Source organism: Corvus moneduloides, chromosome 16 (genome assembly GCF_009650955.1).
Source record: "Corvus moneduloides isolate bCorMon1 chromosome 16, bCorMon1.pri, whole genome shotgun sequence".
NCBI classification, from domain to species: Eukaryota; Metazoa; Chordata; class Aves; order Passeriformes; family Corvidae; genus Corvus; species Corvus moneduloides.
Window position 1 is genome coordinate 3206666 of NC_045491.1, and position 22362 is coordinate 3229027.

General features: G+C 44.0%; 1 protein-coding gene across 1 annotated transcript; it reads left to right on the plus strand.

Moving 5' to 3' along the window:
• The first annotated feature begins 5178 nt into the window (after positions 1–5178).
• Positions 5179–21455, plus strand: FOXL3 (forkhead box L3). Its single transcript, XM_032126251.1, has 3 exons — positions 5179–5377; positions 6122–6290; positions 6643–21455. Exons 1-3 carry the CDS (start codon positions 5271–5273, stop codon positions 7123–7125), a joined length of 759 nt encoding a protein of 252 aa, XP_031982142.1. The 5' UTR covers positions 5179–5270; the 3' UTR covers positions 7126–21455.
• The last annotated feature ends 907 nt before the right edge of the window (positions 21456–22362 follow it).

Consider the following 22362-nt stretch of genomic DNA (forward strand, 5'->3'; position numbering starts at 1 on the left):
AGAATTCAAACAATGTATGAAGGGAGGCCTATCGCCAAATAGTTCTGGACAGCTGGAATGAGAAATGACCAAAGAAGGACGAGGTGAGGCAGTTGTGCCAGGGTCGTGTCCATTTCTGGCAAACAAGCGTGCCCTGAGTCGGGGTGTGGTGTTGTGCCAGCCCAAGAGGTGCTCTATGTGGCAAAGAATGGGCATCATCTCTCAACTTACCCTCATTTCAAACCCTCCAGCTCTTCCTTCTTGACTCCAAAAAGCCTCATGGATCAGGATTTTGGAGGCTTTCACAGCTGAGGCGGGAAAAGTCCCACTAACATGAAGGAGAGACTACATATAAAGAAGAAATTCTCCCCTGTGAGGGTGGGGAGGCCCTGGCACAGGGTGCCCAGAGAAGCTGTGGCTGCCCCACCCCTGGAAGTGTCCAAGGGCAGGGTGGACAGGGCTTGGAGCAACCTGGGATAGTGGAAGGTGTCCCTGCCCAGGGCAGGAGGGTGGAATGAGATGAGCTTTAAGGTCCTTTTCAACCCGAACCATTCTGTGGTTCCATGGCCCGTCTCTGGTGCAAGCTTGCACATCCCTCCTGTGTCTCTGTCTGCAAACTCAGAGAGAGGGATTTAATTTTGTGCTGAAGGAGAAGAATGCCAAATCACAATGACACAAACTCTGAACCTCTGCCTCATGTATCCATGTCAAAGAGAGAAATGAGGACGTGTCCTTTTAACCACCAACATCCCTCCAGCAGAAAGGTGCTGGGCAAACCAAGGACAGGATATAAAATTTTTGTTGTCCTTTTGGGTCAGCCCAAACAATTTTGTCCAACCAAAAGTGATTATTTATTTATTTTCCAATTGTTTATAAAGCTTTTAAAATATCTTTTTGTTACATTTGGGTTTAAGTAGAAAATGTGTTTAAAAAAATTCAGAATTTCAGTTAATGAGTGTCTAAAAGCTAGACGCTCGTCCACATTCTCCCTCCAGTCTTTGGAGCCATGAATTCATGAGAGCAAATGAGTCACAACACAAGAGTAGGTAGGAGAACTGGGTTTTCACCCTGGAAATCCTCCTTTTCCTATTTTTCACTGCCAAAACACAACTGAGAATCTCCAGAAATGGATTTTCACATATGCCTTGTGAATCTCCTTATCCAGCTAGGGCAGGGATGATAGGTCTGAGCTACTTTCTATAGTTGCTCGCTTGTTTACCACCTCTGATGTGATGAATTTTCATTGAAGGTTTCTTGTCCACATTCCTGTTTTGGTAGAAACCCGTGCTCTGTTTCATGCATGAGTTTTACACTGCTGCAGCTGGAAGGCATGCAGATGAGGAATGCTTCTCCAAATAACCCCCTAGCTAGGAAATATCAACAATTCTCACTGAACTCCAGCAGAAAACCACAAATTGTGGTGCAAATTTTATTTCCATGAAGTTCTACATGTGAACACAAAAGAGATGCAGAAGGGAAAGCAATTCAGCTGATGGATGTGGGTGAAGCAGAGAGAAATTTAGGGTGAAATTCAGTGTGGCAAGCCTCATCCCTTTCCTAGGAATAAGGGTCACTGAGCTGAACACCATGAGATGTCTCACAGGGAGAGCCAAATACCCATCCAAGTTTGGGGAAGTCTCCTTCTCTTCATCCCATATCAAAATAACTAAGAGTGCATAAGAACCTGCATTTCCCCGTTCTCTTCTTTGTCAGTGACAGATCTTGTACTAAAAAGTGCTAAAAAGAAAGCAGTTTACTGGTGGTGTAGGTTGTTGTTGAGGGATTCAAAGCCTGCTGAAGGACACCACTGGTTTCCACTGATTTAAACTGAATGAGAGTAGATTTGGGTTGAATGTAAGAAAGAAATTCTTCCCTGTGAAGGTGGTGAGGCCCTGGCACAGGGTGCCCAGAGAAGCTGTGGCTGCCCCATCCCTGGAAGTGTCCATGGGCAGGTTGGATGGGGCTTGGAGCAGCCTGGGATAAGGGAAGGTGTCCCTGCCCACGTTAGAGGGGTTGGAACAAGATGAACTTAAAAAGTCTCCTCCATTCCAAATAATTTTATGGTTACATGATAAATTTAAAAGGTTTGGAATAAAGTCCTAAAATGCAACCAAGTCTGAGAGACAGCAGGAGGAGTTGTGCTGCTGGGAGACACCAGTCTACACCAGTAGAAGACTGGAATGCCAGCATTCAGTCCTAACACTGAGGCGCTCACTGTTATTCTGTTATCCCATAATGAGCAGTATTTCAGCCCAGTTTGAATTTATGGCTTGTCTGGATTTCATGTACAACTTTCATAATCTCTGTCATAATTACAAAAATTGCAAATAACTTTTTAATATCAGTGTTTAAAAAATTAGTCAAATCTTTCATGGCGTTTTTATTGCCTATTTACAATCTCAAATCAAATGGTTTACAACTTCGTGTTCTGAAAATATACAACGTAAGAAAACACTAGCCTGGCAAAATTATGCTTTTATGATAATGACAGGGGTGAGTTACAGTTGCTCTAGTTAAACTGTAATGGCTGCACAGATGCTGGGAAAAAACTATTGTACAACATGTTCTGCCACCATAAGCATGGCACCTGCTCGCTCCACCATGGCACATACAAGAGCATGCTAACAGTTCTTCATGAATATTATTTTCAGGGATTATAATTGGACCATAAACGTTCACTTGGGGATAAAATATCAGCATGCAGGCTTTAAAAATTACCTTGAGAAATATTCTGCCAGTTTTACGTATATGGGTTTCAGAAGCAAGTTTATGAGAGACCGTATATAACTTGTTTCTGATCTTGTAGCACTCAGAAATGGTTTATGTTCTTCTTAGGGTCTGTATGAATTTGCAGCAGGTTGAGTGCAGTGGTATTTACAGAGCCAGAAACCAAATCCTCCAGCTCTCAGAAGAGATTGTGTCTATCCACAGATGATGTGTGACACAAATGGCAATGGCAGGAGTTTCCTGTCTCCTGCCAAGCTGCCCCTGCACCACTCACCATGGCCCCACTCGCTCCTGAGGTGCTGCCCAAGGACACCAAAACAGGTTGTTATGATCTGGCTCCTTTTGGTCAATTTAGCCTCACAAACCAACTGCCGAGGTGGAAATTTAATCCAAGTGTATTTCCCACTGGAATGGGTGAGGAGTACGGTGGCCATGAGCTGTAATGCACATTGCAGAAGTGCTTGACCTGGACAAGTGGGTTACACTCACCCCTGCAAAAAAATATAGGAATAGAGATAATTAACATTACTACACACATGACACTACAGTCATTTGCTCTAATTCCCACTACAGAAAACTTCACCAATTGAATACTGTCAGTAAATACGTGAGGATTTTGGTCAAAGTGTGTTGTCTGACTTTCTTAGCAAGCCAATTTTCATAAATGGAACATGATGAACTAAAAAAGGGTGCTTACAGATTGGGTAAAATCAGTCAACCAATCCAGTTGGTTGCTTTTTGAAATTGGTATAAATCAGAAGCAAGACCTTTTTTAGCCTTTAGTTTGAGTTACTGGAATTTCAGTGAGGTAAAACACCTCCAAAGAAACGAACCACTGCTAAAAATCAATGTGGACATCTACTTGTGTCTCAAATATCATGGGTTTTAGTGGGGGAGAATCTTCCCAAATATGTGACACATCTTCTTTACTTTAAACCTTCTAGTCCAGCTGGACAGAGTATGAGTAGAGATCAGACATTATATATTTAATTTTCCTCCACTGAATCTGCTCTATCTTCCTCAATATTAAAGCCCTGCTAATGCCTTAGGCAGCAGTAGCTGACCCTTTGAATTAACACCTCCTCTGCAGTGGATGCCTCATGCATATGCCTATTGATGTATTTTAGAGTGGAAATAATTTTTATTTTGGCTATCTGCTCTGGCTTCGTATTCCCAAGAAAACACCTCATGTATATGGTTTTTCTCATGCCATGTATTTCCCCCTGTGCCCTGCTATCATGTCGTGTTATAGTCCACAGCAAAAGCCTTCTCATGTCCATCTTTGTCAGAACTCTAGGAGCCACTAAAGCATCATTTTAAAGGGCTCTTTATCACTCAGATGAATTTTCCCCTAAATGTATCCTTTAACTCCAAAAGGGGTTTGGGGACATACTTTGCATGAAAGATGCTGCAGAAAACAAAAGTTGCATTGCTAGTGGTTCTGCTTTTGTGTTTCCATCCAGGGAAACTCTCAGCACAATTTGCTTTCTCTTTTCCAAAACCCATTTCCTCCTGGGGGTATTTCCTGGGACAGAGCTGTCTTCAAATAATTTAATTATCATGTGGCACACACCTTTTAAGTCCCCCCTGAAATGGTGCGTGATGCCTTTGGTTTACATCACTTGTTGGAAAACACTCCAAAGCATTGAAAAACTATTAAATTGTTACAGTATTGGATGCCAACACACAGGGCTATTAGTCTAATTCATCCTTCAGATCAAAGCCCACACAGGCAGCTCTCCTGCCTACAGCTATTTTCCTTTTACTTTCCTGCTTGACAGTAGTCCCTCATATCCCTCTGTTCTACTTTCTTTGAACATACAGATTTTCCTTTAGTCATGGAAATATAATTTATGTCTATTATACTGTATTATAGATTGCAGATCAGGACGAGCATGCATTACTGCCCGGGACGTCTGTTTATTGTACGTCGGTTTTCTAAAAATAAATAAATAAGAAAGCCACCCTGCTCCGCTGGGGAGAGAAAAATACGGAGGGGGAGCACTCGGGGGCTGTGGGGAGCTGCACTCCGTTCTCAAAGTTTAATTTCCAAGTGGAGACCTTGAAGCATGATTTATTAACATCATGCTGTTTGCTTTTGTCACGTTGTGGATGCGGCGGGGGGAGCGCTGGCCCCTCTCCAGCCTGGACCACCCAGCGAGCCGAGCGCAGCTACCGGCACCGCTCACCCCGGTTCAAAGGCTCACCCCGGTTCAAAGGTTCACCCCCAATTCACCAGCTCCACCAGCCCCCAGCAGCCTGCCTGTGCCACCCCACTGGGGGCAACAGCAAGAACAGCAATAACAACACCCCACCCCACCCCCACCCCCCCCCCAAAAAAAAAAATATCCGAACAGACAGGCTGTCTGGGATGCGAGAATTGCAAAAACAATCCCCACCCCATCACGGAGAGTGTGTGTGCACGGAGGAGAGGGAGTGTGAGGAGGGGGGAGAGAGGGAATGAGACAGACAGAGGGGAGGGAAGAAGGGAGGAGGGAGTCCAAGCTCTGAGAAACATCACTCCATCTCTCTCACTCCACAGGAGCTGAGCAAGGAGCAGGACGATGTTTGACAACACGCAGTACCCCTATAACTGCTTCAATTATGATGGGGATGATTATCCTACCTGTAGTTCTGACGAAGAGAAAAAATTCACCAGACCAGCGTACAGGTAAGATGAAGTTTTTCCAAGTCCCCCTATCTCTGGTGAGGTTTCTGAGCTCTGGGCTGGTGGGATCACAGCTCTCAGGGGAGCGTGGGGCCAGCTGTGTGCGATGGGTGCAGGCACTGCAGTGGGCAGATTTCCCCCCTTTCTGTGTGTGAAGCGTTCATGATTTGTTTCCTCCCATGACGGGTCACAGCAACTCTGGCATGCCCTTAAGCCTCCAGATCTCAGTCAGTCTCCAACCTCCAGGACCCTTGGGAGAAGGGAATGAAATGTTCAATGTGCCAACGGGTGAATGGGATGCAGAAAATCCCGGTGTGGTGGGAAGAGGCACGGTGTAGATGTTCACAGGGACATCCAAGGTCCTTTCCACGAGCAGGGTTGGTCCCCAGTGACGGTGACTCTGAGCCTGGTCTGTCTCACTGCAGCCGTCCTGCTCAGGGAAACTTTTCAGACAGAGTTGGAGAGGTGTGTGATCCTTCTGCAACCCTCCTGTGCTCTGCCCTGAGTGCCAGGGCAGGCAGCCCTGGGGACTCAATGCCTGGCAGTGCCCCCTCCGTGTCACCTGGGGCTCGTGGAGGACAGGCAGCGACCACACTCAGGACTTCTCCCCGGGACACCTCGGATCAGGGAGCAGACCCACTGGGGGAGTTTTGGAAGCAGGATACAGGAACACATGTACCCATGTGGTCCTGAAAACTGAGTCTGTGAGTAGGGCGATGGTGTAACAGCAAGTTTTCCTTTTTCCAGCTACATTGCCTTAATTGCAATGGCCATCCAGCAAAGCCCTTCAAATAAAGTCACCCTCTCTGGCATTTATGACTTTATAATGAAGAAATTTCCTTACTACAGATCAAATCAAAGAGCCTGGCAGAACTCCATCCGACATAACTTATCGCTTAACAGTTGTTTTGTGAAGGTAAGATCAGTTACTGTGTATTTACATACACACTGTGCATGGCTAAAAAAATATATGCAGCAATAATCTCATCACTGGGAAAGAAGGGAAACAAACAGCTGAGCTGCAAATCACTTAAAATCTCTCTGAGTTGTCAATTCCAGAGATAAGGAGTATATCCTTGTCTGATGTGTGCTAATAGATAACAAATTGAAGAGGATGGGGCTTACATCTTACTCATATAATGACAGAGAATAGGCTTAAACGTCCTGTCATATGTGTTTACACCATTCTTGAATGTAAACGAATGCAGATGCTGAACAGCAGCATCTGTAACACATACAAATACTGAACTGCCTTTAAATAAATACAGGTTCCCAGAACAGAAGGGAATGAGAAGGGGAAAGGAAACTATTGGAGCTTTGCAACAGGATGCGAATCCATGCTGGATCTCTTTGAAAATGGGAATTACAGGAGAAGACGGAGGAGGAGGAATGTGAAAAGGGAACACAAGGAGCAGAGACCAAGCAGAGCGAAAAGTCCTTCATCCCCCAATATCTCTTCTGTGGACTCTGCTTTGAACAACATTTCCTCTTCTGAAAGTAAACATGAAAGAATTGAACCGGGCCCAAAACTTCTGGAGCCTTGTGGGTTTGCTCCAAACAGCGTGACCAACAGGCAGAGCCTAAGCAATTCCTCCTTAACAAAATCGGATTCTGAAATCAAATTTAGCATCGACTACATCCTTTCAGCCCCTGACCCTTTGCCTGTCCTGAGATCTCAGTATAACATGCAAGAAAATAAATATCACCTACTGGAGGCCCCGCATATTAATCTCCAGTTCTGGACAATGTGATGTTATTTATTCGTGGTAACAAAGTCTGAGTCACAGTGTGTTCAGCAGCCTCGTGTCACTGAAAATCAGCCTCCTGCCTCCTTGTTTTCCTCCCAAGCAGTGCTCAGAAAGGGTTACGGACTCACCAGCTGATGCTCTGTCTGTGCCCAAAGTACTTTGCTAAGATTAAAGCATAAATAACAGTTACCAATATCGGTTTTCACCACGCTGAAATTTATGAAATTCGAGCTTTATTTTCTAAACTGCCTCGGACGTCATTTAGCACCACAAAGAGTTTCCTTTCTCAAGCAGAATCCGACAGAGAAGAGACTTGCTTATCATCCACTGCTTTATTAAAGACAAAGTGAATTTGATCCCACTTTCAGTGGTGGAAATTAGGATTAACTCCACTGGAGTATATAGGTCAGAACTTAAGCTGATCTAAAACAGTGTAATTCTGTCGACTTACACTGGCTGGGAATGTGGGGGGGTGGAGGGTGGAAATTTGTTTCTTAAAAGGAATTACAGAAAATCACCCTGTCTTCCTTATTTTTCCTTTTAACATCATGTTTCAAACTATTTTGCAGCTTTAATTAATTGTTCATTAGAAAACATAGCTATTGATAAGTATTTCAAGTATATTTGTGTTTATATTCGGGGCAGAATTGTTTAAATTGTTGAAGTGAAGTTGTGTTCAAAATAATTCCAAGAGACCTAATTGCAAGGATGCTGAACTCTGGTAGACTTTGATAGGTAATGTGACAGTCAAAGAGTCTCTTAATGCCTTGTATAAAAAAAACCCCAACACTTCTTCCCTTGTACTACCAGAAATCTTCCTGAGATGCTGCAGGAAAGTCCTTGGCCGTATTTCATTTAGCAAGTGTGAAAGGAAACCTGGCACTGCAAAAAGCCCTGTTGAGTGTTGAGCAAAGCTAAAATTCCACCTACCTGCTCTGAGACAAGTTGTATATTCCCATTAAATAGATTTTTATTGATCCTTCTTGCAAGCAATTACCAAAGTGGTGCTTGATATGATTTCAGCTAAACTGGTGAGATTTATAATTTTCAGATATCAATGTTAGCTCATGAGCTCCATTTCTGAGAAAGCCACTCCATTACCATTTACATGCAGTGGGAGACTTTGGAACAGAACCTGATGGACAGTGATGAACTCTAATGAGCTTTTAAGAAGTTGCTTTTATACAACTTGCTCACAATGAATTGCTTCCCAGAAGATAAACAACATTAGTAAAGGCTCCACAAAATCCTGGCTTTGACTTGGCTAGTACAGTCTTCACCTACTGCAGATAAAAGGAAAAAAGACAAGAATTCTGATAGTTTTAAGCAATTAAATACAGAGATAAAATTACCTTTGCAACAGGAACTAAAGATAAATGAAGGTGTATGGGATAAGATTCAGCATAGAGGTATGCTGAGGCATGACTTGAATTTTTATGCAGAAGCTTTGACATTTCACTAAGTTATTTTACATTGTGTCTAATATATACTGTACATTTATACTATATATTCTTATATATTGTTATTGAGAAAGGGAGCAATATCACTGCACTTATATGTTGTAAAAATGCATGATGTATGTTGTCATGATGCTGAAACTCCTGCCATATACTTAAAATTTACCATCAGTGATATTTCACACTGATTGGTAATAAATGCTCATTTTTTGGAAAACTATAAAACTTGTTATCTTCAGGCATTTCTACAGCATGCAAAAGTCTTTGCTTCTTCTTCAGAAAAGAGAAAATGGAAAATCATGTCAATTACATCACTGCATGTCTTCCAAACTTTGAAAGGATGATTTCTTGAGACCAAATTCTGCCTTCAAATGGGAGCTTTCAATTCTCTGTGACTCAATGGTTATTCTGGGCGATTATTAGACCTGACTGATCTGCTGTTATTAGACCTGATTGATCTGCTGTTTACACTGATAGTAGAGAAAGAAGAAAACCTCTGGGGGGGACTGGACAGATGGATTCTCATTTGAAGAGGGACGAGAATTTGCTCCTTTAGTGTTCATGCTCAGTAGTGAATAGGTGTGGGAAGAGCATGTCCTCATTTAGTGCTTCAGTGTTTGCATGCACTCGCTGTGGGTCGGTACTTGTGCACCTCTGGGATCCTGCCTACAGATAAATAGTCGTGTTTTATACACAGATCTTCTTCCTGATTGTTTTAAACATGGCACTGCTGCTGTTGGGCTGGTAGTTATAGTACACACCTGCAGAATATTTGAAATACATATTTTCTGCTGTGAAACATGCAAATATGATTGTTGAGATGTGTTCTTGGTCGCTGCTGTTAGCAAAAGACAACTCAGTGACAGCAAAAGTTCCTCCTGGGTAAGGTGAACACTGTGGGCTGCTGAGACCAGTGGAAATACAGTTTATGGCTACTAATCAATGTAGAATTAATGCATTAGGAAAGGCAGAAATACACCCAAGTGGATTTACAGCAGAGATCCAAAGCCATTTTCTGTAAGATGAATTAATATTCACAAATAGCCGTGTCCTTTGCTCACACTAAAGTGCCTGCTAGGAGAGACTGTCATACTTTAGTTTCCCTAACATATAATCAAAGAAATTTGTGTACAAATAGGTGTTAACATTTGTTTTGCAAAGGGTATCAATCATATTTTGAAAAATGAAGGGACATATTTCAATTTACCCAGTATATTATATTCTGACGACTCCAGAAAGGTTTCCAGCAGTTAAAGTGAATGGCATTTAATATAGAACAACATAACAGGGGTGAGGGCTAGACGTGACCTTATTCAAATGTCGTAGCCATTACAAAGCCATTCCCAATGTAATTATAATTAAATACTTTATGCCTTTCTTGCAAATCCTCTGATCGATCATTGATATTAACATTAATATTGTATTACCCCTGAGCAAATGTCTCCCACACAAGTGTTATGGATCACCAGGTTTCCATTAACAAAGTTGTGAGCTATTGCCGTGTGCTGGTCGTGGATAAATTTACGTAAATTACTTTTTCTCAGGCAAGGGGGGAAAAAGTCCGGGTTTCTTTCTTCTCTGAATCCAGAGCTATTTCTTCATCTCCATCACAGCCTGCCAGCCACTTGCATAAAGCTGTAATGAAAGGAAAAAAGAAAATCTCACAGGAAAGTCCCTCCTTGCCCTGTGTTGAAGCAGGTGAATATTCTCCCGTTTGGCACTGGGGTTCAAAGCTGAGCTGAAGCCAGGGCTGAGCAGTGCAGGGCAAGGCTCTGCACCCTCCAAGACAATCAGTGGGCTGGCCAGGCTGGGAAAAGGTGTTTGGCTCAGTTCCTCATCTCGTGGCACCTTCCTGACTGCAGAGAGAGACCCAGAGTGAGCCATGGATTTCCTTAGCCCAGCAGAGGTGCCTCACTTGGAGGCTGACACTGTCCCAAGGCTGGGGTGGGGCAGGAAGAGGGTGTGGGACAGCAGCTCCTGCCTGCTGGGCTGGGGGCACAGAGAGGAGGAACAAGCCTTTAGACCTCTCCCTTTAGGATCATAAGTACCTTTGCAAAGCAAAGATGAAAGGTTTCTTTCTGGGGAGAGGCAAGGCTTGGCCTCAGTGAGGGACCCTGCAGGGGGGTTGTTTATTTATCCTTCTAAAGGAAGGCTTCCCATGATGAAACAGAGATTTCAATGGAGCCACTCCAGGTTATTACGCAGCGATTTCACTTCTACTGATTTAATTTCTTAGGCTTTTGCCACTGGTGTCACAGAAGTGGTTTTCGAACAGCAAAATGATACTCAGCCTCAGAATGAAGTTCAAAGTACTTGGGCAAGGATGCAGCACTCTCTTCTCCCCCAGTGAAGAGAGGCCAGATAGCACCCAAGGCAGGCCAGTAGCTGACCTCACTTACAGGGACCTCTCCCTCAGCAGAACCTCCTGCACATTATGGGAGCATTAATGCAGACTAGGACAGCTGAAAACAAACCTTTTCTTTGCCAGTAAAGCCAAGTTCCCCTATTTTTCTGCCAGTCAGGAAGATCTTATTAGCTGAGACCCATTAACTGCTCATATAAAGAGAAGCTGTGCTCAAGGAGCATCTGAAGGTCAACCCGCACTGGAGAGCTGCTTCTCCCCATGCCTTTGCTTTGCTGTGCTCCATCCTATGGCCTGAGCTGCCACAACGTTCCTCAGCCACTCAGCAGGTTGGTTTCTCCCTCAAAACCAAATCAAGATTTCTGCACTGTTTTCTGGTCACAGAGGGTTTCTCTTTTGGCTACCACTTGCCTGTTCAGGTCCAAATCTTGTGAGTCCTTCCTACTCTCTACCAACAGAGAGGACACACTGAGAGGGGAAGGGGTTTGGAGGGATGAACCTCGGGGAAAAAAAGCTCTGCTACAGATCTTCCAGTAGTACAGAGCTGATGGTGCATCTCAAGGGCTCTTGGGGTTGTGTGTCAAGTCTCTGCTGTAAATGGAGGGCAGCAATACCCCAAGTCCAACTGCGCTCAAGCTCAGGGAAAAGAGGGAACCTCCACCACATGTCCCTGAGCACATGGGGACCTGAACCTTTAGCTCTGGCAGCGTAACACAAATCCCTGTCTGTGATCTGCACTTCAGATCCCAGAGTCAAGACATGGAAATCCTGTGCTGCTCATTCCAGCCCCTCTCTGTCTCTTCTGGGCCATGTTCTCCTCCCTGCTGTGAGGGTGTAAATCCTTGCAAGTCCATTAACTTTGGTATAATTACCTTTGGAATTGAAATAGCACATGTGAAACCGACCTTTGCACATTATACCCAACACCTCTCCTCACACAGTCTGCAAAACTGTGCCAGCAGCTCCTCTCCTAGATAGAATTCTCAGAGCAACAAATGGTCCTACCTCTTTATTTCGCCTCAGCATCGGCTTCTAATTGCTTTGTCCAGAACATGGGTACCATCTGCACTGCTCTGCACAAAGAACCTAGTCTCTGTCTCTGTTTTACTGGGAATGTCTTTCTTCTTGCACTTGGGGTCATTAAATTAAAGAGCAGGGTAGGTCCAAGTCCTATGGAACTTGCACTGGAATCTTTTTTACCCGGAGAGCTAACAGAAAATAACAAAGTAAGTTGTGCTCCCTCCCACCCTTGCTACAGTGGTTGGAGGCAAATCCAACTGTGAGAATTTTGCCTGAGAAAGAACTGCCGGATTTCTCCCACTGTGAAATCCAGCTGTTAATTCAAACAGAAGGGATGGACCTGACCAGATAGGCCAGCTGGCTTGCTTCCATCCTAAAGTCCATTGTGTTCCGCAAGTTCCCAAATTTATGGTCATGAAGGTCTTCCAAGCCCTGTAATGAAGTATGGCATGCAATGTTTTTGTTATGGAATATGGGCTGCAAAGGAAAAAAGAAGGTTTGAATTTATCTTTCAAATGAAGATCCTGGAATCTCTCAGGATAAACAAGCTAAATTAGGAATCAAAATACACCATGTTTCTCACCATAACTATGGAACTGAAAATAGCCCTTGCAGGGCACTGACAGAAGAAGAAAACTAGAAGGTGCAGTAAGCCCAAACCAAACTTTTTTTTGTCGTGTTTCTCTGTGTGTTCTTTGCCTTTTGTAGCAGGGAATGAACCCTGCTATGCCAGCAACAGGAGCCCCCTTTCATCTTTTGGGAGTGGTTCTTCTGACAGAATTTTTCAGGAAAAAAATTTTGCACTGCAAAATTGAGCTGCTGGTCCTCATCATCAGCATTTACACTGGGCACACACCACCTTGTCTTGCTCTGAGCAGGCTGAAGATAAGGTTCAGAAATGCTCTTTGGCTTGTCAGCCTGCGTGGTGCAGCTCGGTGCAGCTCTCTCAGTGCTACAGCTCCACAGACTAAATGTTCTGCACAAAAGCTGCTCCCTCTTAGGTCTCTATTGGAGACATGATAAAGCATTAATGCGCCTGGAAGTTTGTTCAGTTTCCATGCTGATACCAGTGGTTCTAATTAAAACAACAACCGAAACCAAACTGGGCTTCCTGAAATTTGCACAGTGAAGAACACTGCTCTGTCCTGCAGTCATTAAACCCTTTTGTCAGCCCTAGCACTGGCCCCAGCAGCCCCATCTCTGGATCCAAGTGCCCCCCAAAGCTGTGCTTTCCACAGCTGCTGGTGGGGAAACGCTGTCATGTTCTCCTTGTGCGGGGAAACAAGCTAGGATAGAACCAGCTTCCCTCTTGGGCCCAAAGGCTCTGCTGACCATTAGCCATCTGTCTCAAGCAACATCTGCTCTAGCTGAAAATGCTTTTGGACGATTCACGCCACAGATATTTAACCCCACGACAAAACTGCTCCCCATCTTCCCCTCTTTGCTTGAGGCATTACACTGTGCTGGTATTGACTGCATCCAGCATCCTCTGCTGCCATCCCCTCCTTCCAGCATGGCCTCTCTGAGACCAGGGAAAAGAAGCAGCACTTCCCATAAAAGTGAATGTGGAAAATAACAGGTGCAATGAGCTGTGTTTCATGATTAATCTGTCTCAGGCTTTTCCGAGGCTGAGAGCTATATGAGCAATTATCAAACCCTGGGAGGCACTTCAGCACTAATCAGCCCATAACATTTTTCTGCATTGGAGCATCTGGGACTGGCTACATGGCTTGAATCCTGACTCTCATGAAATGAATGAGAGTTTTGCCATTGGGTTCAAGGGATCAAAACTTCATCTTCTATTGCCGGGCCAGAGATTAATCAGATTAAAGGCCATGTGGACTGCAGAGAAAATTAAATACCTTCTAGCAGTTACTTGGTGTCTTCTCAAGACAAAATAGCAGCTTGCTTCCACAGGTTCCTTTGGCTCTGTGTTTCAGCCAGACAAAATACTTCCTGAATTCAGTGGGAAATGTGTCCAAATCAGGAATAAGTTCCCCAAAGCCCAAGGGCTGAACACAGCAGAACCAGATGCTGGCATCTGGGGTGAGATCCCTGGTGCAAAGATGTTTGTATGTTCTTTGAGAGCACCTCTGTTCTGGGGCTGGTGTAAATAAATAAATAAATAGACTCAACTAAACAAGTCACTCCAAGCCAATATCCAGACTCGGGATCTCAAATTTTCTTTCAACAGGAAACTGTCCCAAAATCTGCTGCAGTTTGGCAAAGGGATGACATTGTATTACTTTCCATTTTGTTTTGCTGCTGTTGAAATTACAGGAAAATAAATATTTTCAAGATGATACATTGTGTATCCCTAATAAATACCAAGGGCATTTAATATAAACCATGGACACATGGTTTGCTTTGTTGTTCTAAGTAACCATTTCCTTTTAGCCAAATGAAAAGCCAGTTGTGCTGTGATGCTGCAGATTATAAATTAGCAGCTCTCATATGGTTTTGTGCAATTGTTTCTTGAAGAGCTTTAGGCTACTTCAGACAAAAATTTCAAATAAAATGTGAATTCATTGAACTGTAACTTGTGGTATTAGTTTTATAATAAACAAAGGTAGGTCACATAGTCATGTCATGAAAAACAACGTTTTAAAATTCAAGCAGCAACATTTTAATCTGTTTTAGGTTCTGATCCTGAAATCAAGAGGAAGCTTGTCTCTTTCTGCTTCCCAGTACATGAAACCAAGTCAAGCCTGTCCTGGCAGGAAAGCACACAGCCAGGCGTGCACTGCCAGACAGGTTAGCTGGGGTGGGAGAGGAGGAGGCAGAGTTCTTGTCGGCAAGAGAAGAAACGGCCCAAAGGCAGCAGCAGCAGCAGCCTGTTCCCACGCCAGACCAGGATGGTGGGTCAGGCCAAGAGAGGAGGGGGGCCCTGGTTAGGTCCTGCTCCCACTGCTTCCCACCCCTGCTGGGGGCAGCAGCTGGGGAACAGCTGGAATCCAGGCTGGCTGCTGCAGGAAGGCAAGGAGACCTCAGGGGCAGCATGGCGGGGACCTGCCTGACTTCCAGCCTCAGCCACACCAAGGACTGGTGTCAAAGAGTGTGTCCTCTGCCAACGCACACTTACCTTGGCATGGCAGAGCTGAAGCTGTTCTCTAGAAAAGCTCCCACTTGCCTTTAAGGGAACCTCACTTTGGGGTGGGAAACACATATTTTCCACAGGCATGGTCTCCTGTGTTGTTTTATAAAGACCCTTGGGACAATCTCTGCCACGTGGGACGTGCACCTCAAGGACCATCCCTGGTCTCACCTGAATTATCTCCCAGCGGTGGATGGCTGGGACAAGCCACATCAATTGCTCCTCTGAAATCTCAGCTCCCAGCACCTTGTTCTCTCCCCTGTCCCTTCCCATCAGGTGACAGCTAAAGGAACACAGGGCTGCTGGGGGTGATGTGAAGGAGCAGACCACCCCGAGCGCTGGGGACAGACACCAGGGTACCACCAGCAGGTCCACCAGCACTCACTGGCTGAGGAGGTTCTGTAACAAAGCACTCTCACCTGAAACATTCCTTGTTTGACAGATGTTTATTTGAGAGGAGGCTTAATTTTTATTTAGTGGGTGTTTTCCAAAATAAAAATGAAGAATCATGTCAAGTCTGTGCTACAGCATCATAAAGCTGTAGCCTGTTGCTTAACAACAGACAGGGAGAAAAAATAATATACCTGAATGTATATGAATTTTTTCTTTGTTTCCAAGCCTGCCTGAATTTGAACCATTTATACCATGACAACAGCATAAGCTGAACTTGGAGAGGGAAGACAATACTTGAGCTTAAAATACACTGAATTTTTTTCCCTGTAAGGAATATTCCTACCAGCACAAGTGAGTTTTCTGTGTCCTGGCTCTATGGCCACATGGGCATGTGCACAGCACATATGAAATTGATATCTCTGTCTTAATTCAGGGTTGCAATTACTGGAGCTGAGGTCTAAATTTTTCCAACCACCAAACTCCCAAGCTAAATGACTGTACAGCTACTGAAATTGATTATCAGGCTTCCTGTTTCCTCGCTTGTGACCCAGCAATATTGACATAAGGTACAAGGAAATTGCAATCAGAACTACTAGTAGCAATAGCTGGAGGCAATTGCAAAAGAAGTATTGCTGGTGGTGGCACATTGACTCCTGTATTAGATTTAGCCATACTCTGATTATAATGGACTTACTCAAGACTGCAGGAAATTCTACTTTTCTTTTTTCAAATTACAGCCAAGAAAACATTTCTGTTTGCTTCTGTATTTCATCCTTTTCTCTGGAATAGCCTGAAACCTTCTGGCCTCAGAGATCCAGTCTGTTTTGTCTCCAACATGGGCAATGCCTTGGGGCAAGTCATTTTATGTCTCTGTGTCTCCTCCAGGCAGCAGAGAGAGTTAACCTTTGCAGAGAATTGTGTTAGAAACCTGCTGTATCAGCAGGCTGATGTTATGGACCTTCCACATTCTCTCCACTTGCTGTCACCTTTCCTGTCTCTGCTTTAATCTTCCCTAATGCTTGAACATCTTGTCCGCCCTGCCACTGACCAGTTGCCCCAGATCAGTTTTGTAAAGGGCTGAGTGGTGCCTAAATGTGTAAGAGCAGCGCTCTGATTCCATGTGACTCAGGGAGAAGGACATTTAAGAAATACACAAAAGTATAAAGAGACCTGGGATTGAGTTGCAAGGTTTGGAAATGTTTTTACTTCTAGAAAATAATCTTCTTTTTCTTGGTTTTTAAGCTGAGGTAAAGCAAACCCATGTCCCCACCTAAATGCAAGAGACTTTTTATCACGTATTAACTCACACTGCCACCTGCTCCAGCAAACACTGTGCTGTTGGAGCAAGTGGAAGCATTTTACAGCTGTTTCTTTCAAGAAAATGCCCACAAAAACCCCTTCCACTGGCAGTAAAAATGAGCAGACAGCACCTGTAATTTCAAGAGGAGTCCCTGGCACTGGCAATAATGGTATTGCAGAGAGTTATTGAACCACTCTCTTCACAGGATCTCTGTAATGGCAGGATTTTTGTTCAAATCCAAGGAATCCATGCAGAAACTTAGAATAATTTTGCCATAGTGAATGCTTCCCCGATGCAAAATCTCCTGGAGAATCCAGCTTGGCTCTTGTGATATTCCCCACGCTGTTCCAAGCAGGAGTAGGATACAATATCACAAATACACAGACTCTACAAGCAGACAGCTTTGACTTTGCCTTCAGAGGAGTTTCCCAGGCCAAAGGGGGCTCATTCCATTTGCTGCAGACGTGGCCTTGGTGCCATCCTGGAGTAATGATCCGTGGCCATCCGCTGTGCAGAGGCTGAGGAGAAGTGGATTGTCATGGACCGTGGCTCCCCAACAGGCCAACCTTTTCAGAGGAAAAGTTCACCAGAAGTGGGAAAGTTGCCTGGGTTGCTTGGGTTTTATTTTTCCTACTTTCATGTGTGACCTGTGAGAAAAAAAACCTTTTATTAACGAGCTCTGCCCTCCTCTGTCCTTCAGAAGTCGCTGGGGCTTTGTGTGTAGGACTAAGCCACAGCAGAATTTAGCTGTGAGTGGGGATAAAACAGATAAATCCACCTTGTAATTACAGAGATTTTCCACCTGCAGCCACTGCTGCAGGTGCAAGGCAGCATCTGCTGGGGCCACTGTGAGCTGTAACAAGGATGCAGCGTAGCATTTTCTATCTCTTTGCACTGCCAGATGTTTGCAATTCAAACAAAAGCTTAGCTCTAATGAACCCTGACTTTTAAGGCTTGGAAACCTTCTGTGAACCTTAAGGAAAAGGAATATTTAAGAGCATGAGGAAGCAGATGTGCCAAAATGCTGTGAAAGTGACTTTTATTACTGAACTTTTTCTTCCTCCAAATGGGACAGAGTGGAAATTTCACTGCTACTCTGAGGTATCCGGGAAAAATAAGTTCAGAGGAGTTGTACAGATGTAACCAAACCTGTCGATTTTCTCCAAGCTCTTAGTCTTGGTCTATCTTTGATCACGATAGAGTGGAGGATGAGCATATCTGGAGATTGGACAAGCTTGTTCTGTCTTCTCCATGGTTGTGTGAAGCCAGGCTGTGTTACCCTTAACCAGGTGCTAATCTCCTTTTGCTTGCAATGCAAAAGTTGGTGGCAATTTCACGTTGATTAAAAGTGTGCAAAATGATGCTTGAAATGAAAAGTCCCCAGTTAACTAACTTGTCATCACTAACATCAGTTCAAGTTGCATAATGCTTTTCTTGCTAGGATAATTAGTCCTCAATCAGAGTAATTTGGAGGGATATCTGGGTTCTTTTAAGGCAGTGTTATTCTTTATTCAAGAAAACTCTTTTGTATGTGAATTATTTCCACAAAATGATGCAGATAATTGCTTAATGCTTTGTCATTCTAGTACATAATCCCTCAGCATCTGAACAGCATTAATGGGAGCAGAACTTGGCAAAGCTACCTGTACATTTTTCCCCCCAATATTTTCCATGCCAAAGAGAGAATATCTCAGACAATGAGGAATGCAAACTTTCTGGTTTTTGCCTGCAAATTGATCCTGAAATAAAATGTATTCCCCTGGCTGCCACATTGGGACTGCTTTCATGTCACTTTGGGTTTAATATATTACATTTTAGCCAGGCTCAACCCCAGTCAGTAGGTGCACCTTGGTTTCCTGAGATAAATAACTTGACTGGCAGAATCAGGACCCAAGACTCATTTGTCCTTCATTTATGAAGGTTTGTTTTGTTTGCTTAAATATTAGCATCCACCAGCTGTGCAAAATAGACCTTTTTCATTAGCTGGTTGATCATGGTGGGAAAAGCTATTAATTTAGTCAATTCCCAGCAATGCACTGTGGGGTTGCTACCAAACCACAAACTGATGAAAACAATAAATGCTAGACTGTATTAACTGTAAAGGTTAATCCATAAATCAAAGGAAAATGTCAGATGCCTTTTAACATTGATTGAGATGTAATTTGGTGTTGGTAGTGATATGTTTGTTACATAAATTCACAAATGCACTCAATTCCTGTTAGGAGTCCAGGTCTTTCTAACTTATAACAAGTTAAGTAGTTTGCTTTATTTATGTAACCATGTAAAGATTGATTACCTCTTCAAGTTACAATATAGCACCAGTTTTAAAATAAGTGAACATTAACACCCAGATCTTCTTCCAGGGTACATTTAACTTGGTATAAAAATGAATACATTCTTGTTTTTCCTGAAAGTATGCCATTACCTTAAGTATGTTTATGGCAGTTTTTCCTTTTAATTTTTGGGTTTGATTCATGTTTTTCAAATTACAGCATAAGAATTAGCCTTTGTGTAAATGTGCTCAGAAATATAGAACATATTTTCTATATTATGGATACATCATATTTCAATATATAGTATAAAACAACAAATATGAGGAGGAAATGCCACAAATTAGATCAGAATGGAATACAGTTACTGATGCCAAAACAACAAGAAAAGGATCATTCCAGTCACTCATGGAAACGTTTCTTTCCACTTCTCTTCAAATGTGAGGCCAGAGAATTCTTCACTTGGTGAAACTGAGAATCAGGTCACCAGACCTCAGAGTATAAAAAAATAAACCCAACCTTTGAGCTTTATCTATCCAAGGAAATTGTCAAAGAAGGTCCTGAAGAACAGGAGCATCACTCCCAGGTCACTATTAGCCAAAAAAATGGGAGCTACTGAGCTTTATTTCCAGCTGCCACTTGGGTGGGCAGGGTGCTGAGCCTGCCAAAGCTGGGAGCACTCTGCTCTTCCAAACGCTGCAAACTCCTTGGCTCAATCTTCATGTCCTATTTCTTTCTTGGAGAGAACCACAAACAATGCGGTGTAGCAGGTAATCGCTGCAAGAAGTCCATGGGAATTTTATTTTAAAGGCAGTCAGGTAGATCACTGCTTAATTTAGCAGAGCAACAGTGGGAAAGTTTTTCCTCAAATTCCTCAAGGGCATTGATCCAAGCAGGTATCCAGAATGCTTCTAGCGAGATTAAGATGTGTAAGGACACAAGACCCAGCCCTTTTAAAAGTGTCCCAAAGGTTTTTCATTCTGCAGTAACGGGACTTTTTGAAGCTCAGCAGTGGCAGAGTGTGTCAGCAATGGAGATGGGCCAGGCAGCACCTTGGCATGTGGATAAACCAGTTAAATCTTTATGGCTTTAACCTCTGAGCCACTGCCTGGGCAACATTTAAAAGGACCTTTTATTGTCTGTCTGTCTCTGCACATATATTATGGTGAGAGAAAGTGCAGTCCCTACCTACCTAGTTTTAATATTTGATTGCAAACACCTCATGACTGTGATGGGGCATTTCAGAAATGTTTCAGATCTGACAGATCTTGGCCTATATATGAAATTTTAGGAGGGGCCTTCCAGGACACATGTGAATCACAAAATCATGGACTCATCGAATTACTTGGACTGGATGGGACCTTAAAGATCATCTTGTTCCCACCCCCCTGCCACAGGCAGGGAACATTCCACTAGGCAAGGCTGCCCAATGCCCCATCCAGGCTGGCCTTGAACACTTCCAGGGATGGTCCATCCACAACTTCTCAGGGCCACCCATGCCAGGGCCTCAGCACCCTCACAGTTAGGCATTTCTTCCTGGTATCCAGTCTGAATCTACCATCTTTCAGTTGAAAGTCATTCTCTCTTGCACTCTCCCTCTGTGCCCTTGTAGAATGTCCCTCTCCAGCTCTCCTGTGCCCCTTTAGGCACTGGAAAGCTGAATCCCCCTCCACAGCCTCCTGCTGCACAGTTCAGACACCCACATCAGGGGGAAGCAAGGAAAGGCAGCATCCTCAGGCTCAGCTGGCTGCATCTTCTGCTCCTGCCCTCCCATTCCAGCTCCTTCCATGGAGCTCGTGGAGGCTGGCAGGGCAGGGGCAGGGAGCAGGGCACAGAGAGTGCTGTGCTCTGGTGTGAGCCCTGGGGACAGGCTGCTGTGCCTGCCTAAATTAGGTCTCCAGAGCAAGGCAGGGAAGGAAAGATGCAGAAGGAGATTAAGACCACCCTGACCTCCAGCCAAGTCCCACGGCCCTGCATTTTGTCCTTGGAAGGAAGCAGAAAAATGTCTTTGTAATCCAAAGCAATGCAGTCAAACATGAGGCCCAGGTCCTCTGCAGGAGGGCATCTGATACACACTGCAATGTGTTTGGCTGAGAAGAGCCAACCTCTGGGCTAATATAAGTCTGTCTCTCTGTCCGTGCACTCTCTGGGGCTTTTTTCATTATTGGCTTTTTCCCTTAATGTGATTTACCGATTCACAGATTCTTCAGATACATTTGCTTTTATTTATAACAGCACTCCAATCAAATGTTCAGTGCTCCTCACCTTCAAGGATGGAATCATAACGAGTGTATAATGACCTGCTCCACAGCCATGAGTTCCCATGCCTTTTAAACCAGCTTCAACCACTCTGAAATCTTCAGCGTAGATCAGTGGAGCCCTGCTGATTCACATGGATATTGTCTCTGGAAATAAATGAAACTCATATTAATATTCACAATGTCATTCACTTGTGTGCTAATTGGAAGGGTTGCAAAATGAACTACAAAGACAAGCACAAAAAGACGTGTGGCTAGAGTAAATCTCAAGGACATGAATAATAATAAAGTGTGGGATGGAGGGGGACCTCTGAAACCACCAGCTTTTGGGAATTCTTCCTACAGTCCTACAGTTCAAACAGAGAGGGCAGCTATCTTACCAGTGATCAAGGTCATGCACTTGTCCCGTGGGCCAGAACAAATGGCAAGGATGACACAAACAGAGCTAGAAAATCTGCAGAGGTCGAGGTCCCCTTGTAGGTGTGGAGAGGAGTGCCCTGCTGGGCATCTGCCCCATGGTGATGGGTTTGACTGGCCACAGGCAGGTGTTATCAGACTTCCATAGCAGTCAGCTCAAGGTGAGAATTCCTCCGTGCTCCACCTTCGCCCCTGCACCACCTCAGATAAAACATTCTGATCACTGCAGTGATATTTTTCAAGTTAAATGTCACTGGATTTTCTATTTTCTTTATTTAATTTGTTTGTTTGTTTGTTTTTGTTTAATTTTTGGAGAATTGTTTCCTTGGTTTTCCTGGCATGGATTCAAACCCCGGGCTTTGCAGCTCAGGACTAGAAAGCAAAGATTCTTTCTGTGAGGATCCTGTTCATTGCTTACATCTGGCCTCTTGTAGAGAAAAGGGACAATACAATAAACTGTACAAGCAGATACAGTCATCCATGAGCTGGTGCTCCTCTCAGTCTCACACTAGACACCAGGAGTGACATCTCCTGCTTCACTGGGCCTGCTCTGCTGTGATCCCATTTAATCATGTGCAGACCTCCCCATCTGAAGTTGTCTATGGTTTGGCAATACCAGCATGAGCAATGTGGGAAGATAAGAGTAACACTGGGCTTTGCCCTCCTGCT